At 45.3% G+C, this 15,112-nt stretch overlaps 2 protein-coding genes across 4 annotated transcripts; both read left to right on the forward strand.

Annotated features, from left to right (window-relative positions):
• Positions 1-211: 211 nt before the first annotated feature.
• On the forward strand, positions 212-2,909 carry asb14b (ankyrin repeat and SOCS box containing 14b). The gene is made up of 9 exons (XM_026368592.1): positions 212-365; positions 459-511; positions 599-730; positions 810-968; positions 1,045-1,290; positions 1,473-1,641; positions 1,732-2,266; positions 2,363-2,516; positions 2,604-2,909. The coding sequence occupies exons 1-9, from the start codon at positions 241-243 to the stop codon at positions 2,777-2,779; spliced, it is 1,749 nt and encodes a 582-aa protein (XP_026224377.1). The 5' UTR covers positions 212-240; the 3' UTR covers positions 2,780-2,909.
• Positions 2,910-3,514: 605 nt separating this feature from the next.
• tasorb (transcription activation suppressor b) lies at positions 3,515-15,112 on the forward strand. 3 transcript variants are annotated; one of them, XM_026367983.1, is made up of 23 exons: positions 3,515-3,937; positions 5,395-5,540; positions 5,837-5,929; positions 6,034-6,106; positions 6,266-6,357; positions 6,455-6,589; positions 6,697-6,821; positions 6,908-6,939; positions 7,204-7,309; positions 7,521-7,624; positions 7,837-7,946; positions 8,275-8,347; positions 8,462-8,536; positions 8,734-9,585; positions 9,918-10,228; positions 10,311-10,413; positions 10,504-11,357; positions 11,884-12,006; positions 12,202-12,361; positions 12,446-12,554; positions 12,667-12,845; positions 13,027-13,161; positions 13,380-15,112. In XM_026367983.1, the coding sequence occupies exons 1-23, from the start codon at positions 3,634-3,636 to the stop codon at positions 14,612-14,614; spliced, it is 5,529 nt and encodes a 1,842-aa protein (XP_026223768.1). In that variant the 5' UTR covers positions 3,515-3,633; the 3' UTR covers positions 14,615-15,112. The 3 variants fall into 3 exon arrangements, with proteins under 3 accessions (XP_026223768.1, XP_026223769.1, XP_026223770.1); XM_026367984.1 differs by having other exon boundaries at positions 13,383-15,112; XM_026367985.1 differs by lacking the exon at positions 3,515-3,937 and adding an exon at positions 4,158-5,165.

Consider the following 15,112-nt stretch of genomic DNA (forward strand, 5'->3'; position numbering starts at 1 on the left):
TTTGATTTAATGCTGTGAATGTGCTTTCGTGCTACTGAGTTAATTTCAACTGTAATCTTATTTAACAACAGGAAAAAGACAGACTGCAGCTAGTCTTTGCCTTACTGTGCCATAGTTCATTTTTCCCTGTTGGTATTTAAGGCCGACGTGGTGTGTTAGGTCTCCAGTACCAGATTTAATGGTCTTGCTGGTGGTGCTGGTGTCTCCCCAGAGCAGGTCCTTGTGCATTGATCCTTTCAGATGAAAGCAGAGACAGAAGATGACTTTTATCAATCGGAGGATGACTTGGATGAAGATGAAGCAACGCAATATATAATTGAACAAAGTCTGATTCAATACAGAAAACTCAAAGGACTGAATCCCAGGTCAACCTATAACCACCCAGTATTAAATAACACTGAATGACTACTGTACACTGTGATCGTGGTTTTCATTGTTCTTTTTTCACTCGGTTCTAGTGACCTGAAACCAAGTGAAGATCCTGAAGAGATTTTCAAAGCAATCAAAGAAGGTACAATTTTTTTACCTTATTGTAGCAGGTTAACATTTAAATCGCTCCTCCAAAAGTTCTGTTACGATATCCTGTCTTTATCCACAGGTGATGAGGATGCACTGAACCAACTGGCAGTCCATCCAGAGACTCTGTCCAGAGTTGATGAGCGAGGGTGGATCCCCCTGCATGAGGCTGCAGTGCAGGACAATAAAAGAATACTAGAGATTACATTCTCAGGTATTAAGGTGACAATTAAAGTATATTTCACCACACTAACCTTCCTATTTACATACTTGCAAATTGTTTTGGATTTCAGCATCACCATCGGGTGCAGCCCAGTGCCGCACTCTTAAGGGCGAGACCCCATTGTTTCTAGCTGTGGTCCATGGACTCAGAGAGAACGCCACATTCCTTTTACAGAATGGTTGCAGCCCAGATCTTCAGAACGATGAGCAGGATTCTCCATTAGTGGCAGGTATGTGACATCAGATTCAGATTTTACATAAACCTAAACATGTTTACTCATTTTGAATATATATTTTTTTTCTCAGCAATTCTTAATGACCAATATGACTTGGCCACACTACTGCTTCGCTACAGTGCCAATGTAGACCAGACAGGACCACTAAGCAGGACGGCTCTACACGAGTGTGCCTTTTTAGGCTTGGAGAACTTTGTCCACCTGCTCCTAGAGTCTGGTGCCAACCCAAATGCATGTGACATCAAAAAGAAAACTCCGCTGGCTCTGGCTGCACAGAATGGACATTTGAAGGTGGTGGAGGTTTTGTTACAGAAAGGTACAATCCCCGTTATGGATTTCAGAATCGGTGTCTGTGTTCCATCACTTCACCCAGTCATACCTTGTAAGATTTTACTGATAAATATCTTAGTTTTATAATGGTTTATTCAGTCCATACTGTTCTGAAAGGTCTAAAGATTGCCTATTATAGGATCTCATAGTATCTGTATTTATTTTTAGGAGCACATGTGTGGTGTGAGTCAGAGTCGGGCACTATCTTGTTTGAGGCGGCAGCATCAGGGAACCCTGACATAATTTCCTTGCTGCTGGAACATGGAGCAGATCCCAATCAACCTCTTTACAGTGGGCACCTGCCAATTCACCGTGTGGCGTACCATGGACACAGACTGTGAGGCTGATCCATGTCACAGCAGTTTTCACACTATTCAAGTAGTTTGAACCACTGTCGTACTATTGAACGATGTCTTTTCTTTTTCAGGGCACTTGAGCACCTAATCCCAGTGACTAAAATGAGTGCTGTAAAGGAAAGTGGGATGAGTCCTCTGCACTCTGCAGCCGCTGGGGGACATGCCCATTGTGTGGAGATACTGCTCAAAGCTGGATATGATCCAAACTTCATGCTGCACCCAAGGGTGCGCCGCAACTATGACGATGAGCGCAGGTCTGCCCTTTTTTTTGCCGTGTCCAACAATGATCTTCAGTGCACCCGCTTGCTCTTAGAGGCCGGGGCAATGGTGAACCAGGATCCTATCAACTGTTTGCAGGTGGCTCTAAGACAGGGCAACTATGAACTGATCAACACACTGCTGAAATTTGGGGCAAATGTGAACTACTACTCCCGTATCAACACCACTCACTTCCCCACAGCACTGCAGTACGCTTTGAAAGACGAGGTGATGATGAGAATGATTCTGAACCACGGATATGATGTTAAGCGGTGCTTTGACTGTCCTTATGGCGACAGCTCCCATGACTATGCTCCATGGACGACCTCAATTATCAAAGACATGGTGGTGAGCCAAAGTTCATGTGAAAATTGAACATTAGTACTTTGTGTCAAGGTCTTTCTTTTACTGCTATGTTCCTCTGTGTGTCTCTTTTCTCTCCAGTTCTGTGAGGTCATAACTGTGTCTTGGCTGAAGCACCTATCTGCTCAGGTGGTTCGCATCATGCTTGACTACACCGACCAAGTCTCCTTCTGCACCAAACTTAAGGAAACTTTGATGGAGCAGAAACAGTGGGATGAGATCTGTCACATTCAACGTAAGAACAGCCATGACCCCTCCTGTAGCTGTAGTTGTACTGATAGGTTTATGTGCATTCACTGACTTACCTGCGTTGGTTTTGCAGGAAATGCACGTAGCCTGAAGCACCTGTGTCGACTGCGGATAAGGGAACACCTCAGTCGCCTGCGCTTGAGAGCCCCAGTTTTCATCAACTTCCTTCCTCTTCCTACTCGGCTGAAAGATTACCTACGCTACAAGGAGTTTGATGTTTACAGTAGGGGCAGCATGTTTAACCCGTAGGGGCAACACAGTGACAGTTGTCACAGATGGTCACTGTTTGCCTTGTTATTGTGTGCTTTGAATACCATATATGCTATGTGTACAAAGGTGTATTCTGATTTTGCTTTTCTTTAAATAGCTACAATAAAAGGTTAATGTCTCATGTAAAGATTTTCTCTTTAATTAATAAAGAATGCTATTATTGTTATTATTTTTCTACACAATCAGTGTACAGTGTACTCAACACAACATAATAATAGTTTACATGAAAACCATACATTGAAGCATTTAACTAGAGTTCTAGTATGCAATTAAAACCTTTGCAAAGTTATGCAAAACCTTCAAAATGCCACAGTTTTTTAAATGTGATAATGGAAACTGGAAGGGTCCCTGCCTCTTTGTTATCACCTGGTGGTAGATTGAGGTAACACCACACCAGAGTGGGCTTGTCCTGCAGACCTACACTAAAAGTAAACCTAAAGGTTTCACAGTCAGTGTGCATAGAAGCTCAGTGTGTGGGAGAAAACAAATGCATAGGAAAGTGTGCGCAGTAATAACAGGAAGTTGCATGTTTCATGCTCCATCGTGCACTTTACAGTATGCTGTTAAATGTCAGCATTAGTTTCACTTTCACCGTCGTGTTCACTCACACTGGCCGGCGCGACCCCGGCTCTCGCAGTACTCGACCCCGCCGCTGGGTGGCGCGGATTCCCTCGTATGTAAACATGGTGACGGCAGCGTTTTGCAGTGGTGGAGAAGAACGCGTACGTCATTTTCACAATGGCGGAGGCTGGGTGAGGAGGAGAGTGTGTGAGAGAAACGGCGCCGTAATCGTTAGAGCTACACCGCCCGTAGTACGTGCACGGTGCCTGAAAATGGCCCTGAACCCCAACGCGGTGGGGAAAAAGGACTCAGACTGTACCGAGACGGGCGAGCTCCACCCGGACGGTGGTGAACCCCAGAAGAATTCAGCCGCCACCTCGGCCACAGCCAACCAAAATGGCGATCAGCCTGGATGTGGAGACGGTGTAATGCCCGAACATGAAGCCTCTGAGCGGCGGAGGAGCGTGCAAACGGACGGCCGGAGCTTTAGCAGTTCACCTCTGCCGGGCCAGAGACCGGGCGAGGAGCTGCCACGGAAAAATTTTCAAATCCCGAGGAAGATACGCGAACGGAAAGGTGGTGCCATGTCGAACACAGCCCGCACTGTCTTTCATATTTCTGCTCCTGCATGTTGCTAGCCTGCTAGCTAGCTGGCTGCTGGCTCGCTAGTTTCACGACTTGGTCCAAATGTCGAGCGACAATTTTCAGGTTCACACAGGGTTCAGCGCTGCACGGAGGGTCCAGACCGGCGGAGCGTGAGTTGGTTTAGCGGACGGGGCTCTGGTGCCTGGTGCCTGGTGCCTGGGGCTCAGGTGTCCAGGTGAACAGTGGGCAGCACGCAGCCCGGTCGCTGCACTTTGAGGACAGCTCGTCGTTAGAGCCCACCTTGTGTTGTGTAGTCTGCTTGAATAGTGCTGCTGGTGTCAGGAGTGTGCACAGCCGCCGCCTGACAACATGTGGGGGTCTCGTTGACCTCAGTGAAGGGCACGGATTTAGCCACGGCACCCGTCCATCTGAAACATCTCCACAGTACCACGACACATTGAATGAAGTCTGTAGTAAAGTAAAGTACTGCTGCCCACCCCTAGTCCCAGCATGTTGTCACTGGCATTTCAGAGCATCCCTTCTGCACATCACCTCAATAAATTTGAGCATCACTCTGTGCAGCCTTGTACACTGGCCCCGTCTTACAGAAAGGTAGAAGTACACCTGATAAAAGTGGCAGATCAAACTTTGCTGTAAAGCATCAGCTATTTGTGGTACATGCAGTAGCTGGACTTTTATTTTGAGCCTCTTATAAGCAGCTGTGCCCGCCTTAAGTGGTCAGCTGTTGCCCCACTACTTTGCACGAGTGTCCAATATGTTACTGCCCAAGTTAGAAAACTAAGAACTGTGCAACAGACTTGGACGTGAGTCTGTGTGTGTGTGTTCGCCCCATTAAAATGTCTCCAGTCGTCTTTCTCGTGAGTTGTGGCGGAGATCTTTACTATTTGTTGCCCCACAGCATGATGCTGATGATGCTCGTCCCAGGAAGCTTAAGGTGATGGTTTCAGTTGTTGTTTGCATGCGTTTGGGTGGACATGATGAGCTTTATGCAAATAAAGACAGGTGCAAGGCTTTGTCACCTGTACAGCAGTTTGTTGACGTAAGGGATTCCTTCTTTCCCACACAACGCTTTCCTTTTCAAAGTGTTTTTCAGTAACCCGTTGAGATGAGCTGGCATGAGCAGATGAGAGATAAGTTCAACCTATGATGCTGCTGGGTCATTGCAACCCCAATTCCTGCCTGCAAGGACTCAATTCACGTTACGTCCTCGCGTGCCCTGTGTGTTTTACATGAAAACGTGACTTAAGTGTGCTGACGTTCAAACAGAAGAAGTGTATCCTGTAGATTTGATATCTTTGTACCAGATTACCTTTGAACAGGAGCTTTGCAATTAATTAGATGTTCTCCTTCAAGTTAACTGTGCACGTGCATTTAAGGATGCTGCAGATGCCATATGCTAACACGCTCACTTGCCCTTTTGTGCACAGGCTTGTACCAGTTTCTGCCTCCTGACAGCCGGGAGTTTGAGGACCTTGTGAAGATTATCTCCTCGTTTTACCTCGACTCGTCATCACGAGGAACCTTCTCCTACTGCAAGGCCAGGCTCATCCACAATGAACTGCTAGAGAAGGAGGTTGGTCATGGTTCTCAAAGCCTCAATGTCAGTGTTAGCGTTTCAGTTTTTTATTAATGGAGCCTTACTGTAGAAAAACACAGTCATAATTAGTTGTCTTCACAGCAGAGTTGTTAAAACCACTCAGAGGTGTTATAATGCTACAGATGCTTTTTAGTTGACTTGACTTAAAAGAACTCATGCAGGCTGTAATCATGTTTTTAGCATTTGATCGTCAACTTCCCCTACTGGTCCTAACACACTGTGATCTTAAGGTTGCTGTATTTCATTTACTGTCTTCTCCACTTGTGTGCTAGTTCATTGAGAAACGGAGAGAGATGAAGCAGGAGGGGCGAACCGAACAAGAATTGGCCGAGTCGTACTGCTTCCTTTTTCCAGACAAATCTAAGGTCAGTCTGTCTGCAAAGTCTTTTGAGTTATAGTGAATGATTTATTTTTTGATGAATGATTTTTGATGATGATTGTGTGCTCTGTATGTTTTTTGAATGCTTAGCTCCAGTGGATCTGTGAAAAGGGTCTGTCTGTTGGACACTCCAGGATTACCACACTAGGAAATCCATCAACGGGTACGTTTGTCTCTGTTGCTGTTGATTTAACAATAGACCCTAAATAGAAGTACCCTACCCATGAAGACAACTTAACATGTCTGATGACAATGGCTCTGATCTGTGCAACAATATAGAAGCTGAACGTCCTCTGATGATTCTGTTATTTTGTCATTGCAGGTGTTTATCTCTCCAAGTATTCTGATTTGTTACAAATCAACCCTTTTGAAGTGGGCTCGTTTGGAGATATGATCCTTTTCAAAGTTATGAGGGTATGGCTATTGCTTTTTCTGTTTTCGTTTTGTCACGTTGACAGAGAAATCTTGTGGGACTTGCAGCCAAATAGTCTGTTTTGTTTTTTTTTCTCAGGGTCGAATAAAGCACATCCACGAGAACATGCCTAAGAATGCAATAGAACCTACACCCAAGTTTGACTGTCACTTGTCCAAAAGTGCCAATAGGGTCACGTCTTTGCTGTCTTACAGAGCTTTTGAGCTCACACAGGTAAACATGGGTTGTTCTTTATTTACTTACTGTACGTCTTATGTTACTGTGTGATTCAAGAAACACTATCTCTGTTTGTTAACATGTCTTTGTTTGTGTCTTTATAGCAATATTTCTTCGAGTTTGCATTCGATGAAATCAAGGCACGGCCCAGGCATGTGTGCCCCTACGCTGTGGTTTCCTTTCAGTACAAAGGCAAGGAGGCGACAGCAACTCCTATGGCTGCACATAGGTACATATTTATGCAGGAGAACATACACTTTATCTCTACTTTCTTGTCTGTTTTTAAATGTTGTTTTTATATTCTCTCCTCAACAGGTTTAACACTATTTCCCCTGAAGGAAGTAAAGGTAAAAAAAAAAACATATTTTGATAGTAGTAGATATAATAATGCTATGTGTTGTTGCTGGTTAAGTCTAAAATGAAACACAAACATAAAAATGTTGATATTAATATTGCTTTGTTACTTTTTTGGTGAACTAGCATAAAGAGTGTGTGTGTGTGTGTGTGTGTGACAGAAACAGTGCCTTTTCATCATTTTTGCAAAGTTAGTAGCCTTGGTTGCTGGCTCTATCATGTCTGATCTTTGACCTGTGCTGTTGATACTGTTGCAGGGAAGGGCTGCTACACTGTGTGGAGTGGCCCACTTGTAAACAAGGGGCAGGAGTTATTTCCAATCTGTTTACGATCCTCCTCACGCCCTTACCTTCCTTTCAAACTGTGAGTAAACCTTTAAGTCAAAATTTTGGAAATCTCTAAAAAACATTTGCAGTGATTTTTGCCACTTAAATGCTGGACTTTAAAACTGCACATAACTTGTAGGTGAGAAGAGGAAGTTAGAATTTACTTGTGCAATATATAGACCATAATTTATTTATTTATTTTTTTTGTATGTTTGCCCTCTGATCAATCTCCATGTGCTCTTCTGGAGGCCTGAGAAGCTGGAGGTGACTCGGGGCATGCAGCTGGAGCAGGTGAAAAGAAAGATTCCCCCTCTGCTTTTTTCTTGGGACACCTACAGTGCATCACGGGAAGGTCAGCCTGGATGTATCATAATAAAATATATGTCTTTTGCTTGTGGATTGAAATGCGTTGCCTGAAACTCAGTTAAACTTCATACGCTGCATTGTGCAAAAAACACTGCTGCACGCTAGAAGTGATAAGCAAAGAGCATCAGCTAAACAAACTAGTACATAGATGAGCCACGGGTCTGCTTTGTATTCCAACTTGGTGCTCTCTGTCCACAGTGATGAAGTGTGGAATGTCCTGCAGCTTGTTTGAGGTGGTGGATGGAAAAGGCAAACCGACCTGCGGCAGCTTGGCAGCGCTGGTCAGCAAACTAGAGAGAGACAGAATGGTGAGTCATCCTGTAGTTGTTACCCACCAAGTTCTCATACATTACATTTCCAGAAAGATATGCACTGAGTGCACTAATTCACAATTTAATAGCTTTTCTTTGTTTCCTTCTTGTTTTTTAAAATGTGAGAAAGCCTGCAGAGAGGTGAAGAATAAAAGTAAAGTTTGTTATACAGTGTTACATTTATGCTTAATAATGTGTTTCACAAAACATTTTCCTCTTTATCAAGAAAATAGTTTTGTTAAAATTATCCATATACTGTAAACATGTCAGTGTAGTGAATTTGTTCATAGTTTGATACAGTGTTGTTGTCGGACTCTTATCCCAGGTGCTGGTGAAGTCCTTGTTTGACAGAGGCTTTCTGTTCCTGCTGTCCTCTACGCAAATGGTGGAGTCCAAAGGTACCAGGCTTTCTTTCTCTTTTTTACTTTTATCTCATGATTCAGTTGAACACCTACATGTTGCCTCTGTTGATGGTTCAGCTTTAAAAAAAAAAGTTGACGATTGTTTTCTAGAGCGACGGGGGCGGGTGGAGAAGAGCCTGCAAGCATTATTCATCTTTCAGGAGTCAAGGATGGTTGTAAAATACTGTAAGTATTATTCACTATCTATCCATTCTTTTTCTGACTGAACCGCAGTACCAACATCTGAATCAAGCTTCCAACTAGAATATTTAATTGCGTAACGGCTCATGTTTGGATGTCTACCTCACATCTACCTGCCCCTTTTTAAACATGTCACATGTTTTACACATGATACTGACACTGAGGTTTGTCCTTATTTTCAGCATCCAGACTGTTCGAACCAGAGCCACTGACGGTGGAGCCCCAGCCCGCTATCATGTCCTCCATGCAGTCCTTCATCCCTGCCCTGCACTACGCCCTGTTTAAGCTGCGGCCTAACCCAGGAAAGGACCTGAGCTTGGGGGTGGAGCGGCAGGCCACCGATTATTTAACGCGCATGGATTCAGGCACAGTGCGACCTTTCATCCTGCCTGAATACAAATACAACGTGGACGATAGAACCAACCCCCTCACAGTGCCCAGACACAAATTTAACACGGAAGCAGTGCTGCGTTCTTATGTGCACAACCCTGCCAACTATATTTTACCTCTAAACAAGGCAAAGGACATAATTGAAAGGATACGGAACCCTGTACCTGTGCCCGTACCAACACCTGCTCCAGGCCCAGTAGAATATAGCCCTGTTTCTGACTGGGGCGGCTCGGACAGGGGATCAGACAGGGCAGAGAGACCCTCGGAAAGACTACCCCAGGAACGGCTGGCTCCTGAGAGGCCGGCCCAGGAGAAACCACCATCCTCAGACAGCAGCAGACGGAAGCCAGGGTTGGCACATTCAAATGGGGCCCAGTTGCAGCACAAGTCTCAGATTGAGTCCCAGCCTCAGCCCCAGAGGTTACGGTTATCCCAGAACGAGTACGATAAAGACAAGATGAAACAGTTGCTGAAGCTGATTCAGCTCCATAAAAAAGCACTAATAAAGGATCCTGGGAAGGAGAGAGGAGAGGACGGGGCCTGGGACATCAACAGTCTAAAGAGAAAATTTGAGGGAGATGAGAGGGGAGGCACGAACAAACACAAGCGCACGGAGCAGCTGAGCAACGGGGAACCCAGTAGAGGTGAGGAAGGCTCCCGCTGTCTCTGTAGCTTTATTCAGATGCCATGATGTGACTTTGTTTGTTGTTGAGAATTTCTTCTTAGTTCCCAGTAATCCAGTTACAAACACTGCTGAACATTGTCTATTTATTAACTACCAGGTAATTTACACCTAAATTAATTTATTATTAACATTTTTAACTCTTTCTTTATACTATTCATATTCCTGTGGGCCAGAACAACTGCTGCTGTTATTGCAGACCTTCAAACCGATTCCATGTATGATAAACAGAAACAAAGCTTTAACTTCATCATCAGCATCAAGTTAATTGTGTGTGTTTGGGTTGTGTACTAGGCTCCCAAGCAGATGAGATGGGAGATGAAGGTGGGCAGAGCGACAATCTGACAGCAGTGATGGAAAGCATGGGAATCTATGACACTGACCTAAGATCACGTGGAAACGCTAACTCCTCAGCGGTCAGCGAGACGCAGCGCCTTCTCAAGATCCTCTTAGCCACTCTGAACAAAGCTGTGGCTCAGGGTTCAGTGTCTGTGCCGTCAAACCACGGTGAACCATCAACAGGCTCAGGAAGGGGGGAGCCTGCTTTTCATGATCCAGAGAGTAGGAAACAAAGTGAGCCTGCGTTGCAAACAAACTACACAGAGGTGAGATGTAAATAGATAGTAGATATTACAATGCATTAAATTTATAGACCTAAAAATAACTGCTTATTTAATCTCGATTCAGGAGGACATGGACTGTAGCCCTGGTAGTCCATTCAGTGCAGGCTCCCCACCAGAGCAAGCCAACACCTCAGATAACCCGTCATGGGTTGTTCCTGTGAATGAAGGTACATCAAAGCACTTAGTCCCCTGCAGGCATATTTAGATCTGGTTCACAATGCATTGCTGTGACAAGCTTCCTGTCTGCTTTTCTCCAGAAAAACCACAGCCTTTGCCTGAGCCGAAGCTCGAGTTGGAGGATGTGACGGTTGCAGACTGCCACCTGGAGCCGCAGACGCCTGCAGCAGTGGAAGTAAAAAAGGAGGCAGCATCTCCCACGTTACCCATTGTAGAGGAGGTTACCTTCAGACCCTCCATCAGCCTGGACACCATACTCAACCAGGAAATTCACAGCCTCACTTCTGACATTAAAAACATTATGCAGACTCACCACATCAGTTATACCTCGCAGCTACCCCCACGGTTACCGCCACGACACTGCTGGCTGCCCAACAGCTGCTTCTCAGACTTTGTTGTACCCTATGTCTCCCCTGTCCCTGTTCAGGGGTATGTCAAAGCACTGTGTGAGAAGATGGACAAGTTGATCCCAGCCCCACCTGCTCCCTCCAAGGTCACGTCTCCACCTCCCCCAGTGACGACATCTCATCTTACAACATCAACCCCTGCCCCCATCCAGACTTCAAAAACTAAGGCTGAGCCGTCCCTGTCGAAAAGCGCCACCACCTCACAGAGTGGTAAAGTGGGCGCTGTCAAAGAGACGACAGTTGCATCCACTAAGGTTAAAACAGAAGTCGCCTCAGAGGAGATAGAGGGAGACATGTATTCTCCTTCTCAAGTCACAGCAGACTCACCAGAGCACAACTCCCAAAACCCAGGCTCCGCTTCTGGCAACGGGTCTGGCCTTCTGGCCGGCAGCCTTATTGGCCAGCTGAAGCCTGAGGTGTTCAGCAGCCTGGTAGAGATTTTTAAGGACGTCACTAAGAATACAGTGAAATTCTACATCTACTCTGGGGACGAAGGGGAGGAGAGCGACGTATGCAAGGAAATAAAGGTACAATACAAGGTTCCAGTGTCTTTTTGAAAGTAGATTATTCTTGTTACAGTTAATTATTTAGTTCATAAATTGTCAGAATATAGTGGATAATGTCCCCCTGCTAGTGCTGCTTTCGGAATGATCTTTTGATTGATAAAATAAATCACTTCTATGTAAAACAATTTGATGGTTTTATTCCACCTAAACTTTAACTACAATATAAAAATGTTGATACTGCTGATTTTATGTAGATGTGTATCCATTTTCTTTGTGTGTTCTTCATCTGTAAATATATTCTGGATCACAACATTTTAAACTTTTTTCATCTTCCTGCAGCAGTAAATCGCAGAAGGCATACACGAGTAAAAATACACTTTAACAATGGGCATGTGAAAGGCCACACTAGCTCTTTTTTGTTGCTGCGTGTTCCACGTCTCAGTGCTCAGCTCTTTCTGCAGCTGTCACTCAGTCCATGCTTGTATGTGCAAGAGAAGGACACATTCATCTGTGTCTAACAATTACGTGTCTCCTCTCTGTCGCAAAGGAGTACTTGAAAAGTCTTGGCAACAGCGAGTGCAGCCCGCAGACCTTTCTGGAAAACAGCGGCAGTTTAGATAAGCTCCTCATCATCATTCGGAACGAGGACATCGCTGCACACGTGCACAAGGTAAAATCACCTCTTGTCACCCTGTTTATCACAGTCACGGCCTTACCTTTGGGCTGAGTTTAACTGTTTCAATAGTGGTGAGAGGCTTATTTATTTTACATGGCAACATCTTTCATTTATTTTATGATATGACCAAAGAGTTAAAACTGAAAAATGAAAGAAGAAAAAGAAAAATCTTGTATTTTCACCCGGCAGATCCCAGCTCTGGTGTCTTTAAAGAAATTGCCTTCAGTGAGCTTTGCGGGAGTTGACACTCTGGATGATGTCAAGAACCACACTTATAATGAGCTCTTTGTGTCTGGAGGCTTCATGGTGTCTGATGAGTTTGTCCTCAACCCTGACCTTATCACACAGGGTAAGTTTTACTTTTCTTTGTGCGAGTTAATGGAAACACCAGTTGGATGGCACTTCACGACGTGTGTGTGCTTGCTTCGTGCAGATCGTTTGCAGGGCCTACTGAAGTTCTTAGAAGAGCAAAGCACTCCTGAACACCCCTGGCAGTGGAAGGTGCACTGCAAGTCCCAGAAAAAGCTTAAAGAGCTGGGGAGGTCAGTACGTCAAGATGATTGTAATCATTAATAAATTATCTTTAGCATTATTAGCCAAATGGGACTGTGAAGACATATTCTGATTTGGACTCAATTTTCTGTTTGCTTAAAGGTTAAACACCAACGCCATGGGCCTGCTGAACCTTCTGACAGCCTACCAGAAGAAGCACCTAGTGGAGTTCCTCCCTTATCACGAGTGTGACACCCAGTCGCGTCAGGCTCCAGACCTGGAATGCCTGGTCAAACTACAAGCTCAGCACACACAACAGCGGCACCTTATCTTCCTTACAGGTATCCTCATCCTCATCACTATTAACATGCGCTTCATCAGATACAAGCAAAAAATGACAACTTTGTATTCCAGTGTTGATGTGCTTTTCCTACATCTCTCTGATTATAATTGCATAAATGTGATGACTGTTGTTTTTGAAAATGTTTACTCACTGGTACGTGCTGTACTATGTTTCTACAGAGAGGCCATTTGAGATGTTCCTACAGTACTCCAGAAATGGAATAGTGATAGCAAGCATCGATGACATTATGAGTGGTTTCCACGGTCTGATTGGGTCCATTAATCAAAATGAGCTCCCAACACCGCCCTCTACTGGTGGGTAGCGTCAACAGCAGCACTAAACTCGGAATTACTCTACATTTATTTTATTTAGCTATAACGTAATTGCTCAATTTCCCTTTGTTCTGTACAGTTATATTGTAAGTTAAATATGTCTGTACTACCACCAGAGTTAATAAACACATTTGTTGATCATTTCTTCCCCTCCCCTTTTCCATTTATTTTTTTTTCTCTGCCCTTTCCTGCTCTCCCAGTAGTGAATGATGAGTGTGTGGAAGAGGAGGACATGTCATTAGATTCTGATGATGGTGAGCCTCCCACAATATCGGATCCCTCGGAAGAGAACCAGGGAGCTGTGAAGGAGAAGCCTCCGCAGCCACCCCCACCAGATATGGAGGAGTTTCGTCCTCCGCTCCCAGACCAGCAGGCCACCCCTGAGAGAACGCCAACGCTGTCTGAATACAGTGCTCTCAAAACGGCCATCTCTCAGTTCAAAGCCACCAACCAAATCGGCATAAGCTCTACAGACATTGGCAGCTTGTCACCAGGAGGTTTTCCTGTGAATCCCCATCAGAGTTTTCTGTGTCCTTCAGCCTCATGGTCATCCTACACTGGCTCGTCTAGCTATGCGGCCTCCCCAGCCTACCCCGCCTCTCCCTGCAGCAGCACCCAGGACCAGGAATATCGCCCTCCAGCTACAGCTTCAACCACAGTCACAACTCCCACTGTCATGGCCACAGCTGGACCTCTAGCCAACCTGGCTTCCCTTCCCTTAGAGGTCAAACCTCCCCCGCCACCTCACCTCATGTTGCTGGGTCACACGTATGGCTCAGACACTGGAGGAGCCACAGCTACTGGCAACTCTCCGCTCACCTCCTCCCTCCCCTACACAGACCAGAGTGACACTGCACAGCCAGGTTTCATACCTGGCATTGCTAAAAATGCTGGTGGGACTCCCACACAACACGACAGGACACCCAGTGGACCTGGAGAGAGTACATGGGGTACTGCAGGGACCAGCAGTTGTGAGACGGCCGCATGTGGCCCAGTGGACCCCAGTGGGCTTCCTAAGACGGGGGAAGCCCAAGGAGGTAGCACCCCTGGTAGTCAAGGGGGCAGGACTCAAATGAATTGCACTGACCACCTTGGTCCATCTGTGGGCATCCCTACAGTGGCCACCAGGGGGGGTGCAGTAGTCAGACCTAAACTGCCTCCACATCCGATGTGTGGTGTGGGCTATGGCAGTATAGGCAGCATTCCTGGACAGATGGACCATGGGCCTATAAGGGGTGCTATGGGTCCAGGTTCTTTAGGAAACTATCGAGGGAGGGGACTCCCACCAGCAGGACTGTGGCCTCGGGTAGGGCGAGGACACGATCGGGGGGGTGGGACTGGAGGTGGACTATGCTCTTGGGGTTATCCAGGTAGGGGTGGGGCACAGGATTACTACCCCGACTACACATACTCTCACAGTTATGCCCCTGAATAGACAATCAACATAAGGGGGGGGGGGCAACACAAACGCCAATCTCCAGAGACTAGTACATATGGCTGAATGTATATATTTCCTTGTCATTTAAATCCGTAAAAAAGGATTTTGGTTTTCTACATTAATAAAAGTTGATACAGGCAGTGCCGAGTGTCCTACTGTCGTGTAAACTGTATGTACACTCTTTCCATGTGAACTATTGACCCTGTTCAAACCACTATATTTATATTTGCCTTCCAGCTACTTGGAATTTATCATATTATGTTCTGTTTGTCCTGGTTTGGAGCGGTTTATGAACAAGGGGAAAGGCTGATATTTTTTTAAGGAAAAAAAAAAACAAAAAACTAGTGAATGAAATTTCACTTTTGCTGTTGGTTTCCTTTTTTTATTTTGCATATTTGGTTGTCCTAAATTCTATTAAAATAAAACATTTCAGATCTTGTTTGTGTGATGGGTTTGATGACGGTGTCAAGCAAACCATTAAAAATATAAATCACA

Source organism: Anabas testudineus, chromosome 7, assembly GCF_900324465.2.
Source record: "Anabas testudineus chromosome 7, fAnaTes1.2, whole genome shotgun sequence".
Classification (NCBI taxonomy): Eukaryota; Metazoa; Chordata; class Actinopteri; order Anabantiformes; family Anabantidae; genus Anabas; species Anabas testudineus.

Excerpts from the sequence above, each read along its gene's own strand:
- tasorb (XM_026367983.1), top strand. The coding sequence starts at position 3,634 with ATGGCCCTGAACCCCAACGCGGTGGGGAAAAAGGACTCAGACTGTACC. Across the intron at positions 5,541-5,836 it reads ATGAACTGCTAGAGAAGGAG|TTCATTGAGAAACGGAGAGA; the intron begins GTTGGTCATGGT and ends CTTGTGTGCTAG. Across the intron at positions 12,846-13,026 it reads GCACCTTATCTTCCTTACAG|AGAGGCCATTTGAGATGTTC; the intron begins GTATCCTCATCC and ends ATGTTTCTACAG.
- asb14b (XM_026368592.1), top strand. The coding sequence starts at position 241 with ATGAAAGCAGAGACAGAAGATGACTTTTATCAATCGGAGGATGACTTG. Across the intron at positions 969-1,044 it reads GGATTCTCCATTAGTGGCAG|CAATTCTTAATGACCAATAT; the intron begins GTATGTGACATC and ends TTTTTTTCTCAG. Across the intron at positions 1,642-1,731 it reads GCGTACCATGGACACAGACT|GGCACTTGAGCACCTAATCC; the intron begins GTGAGGCTGATC and ends TTTCTTTTTCAG.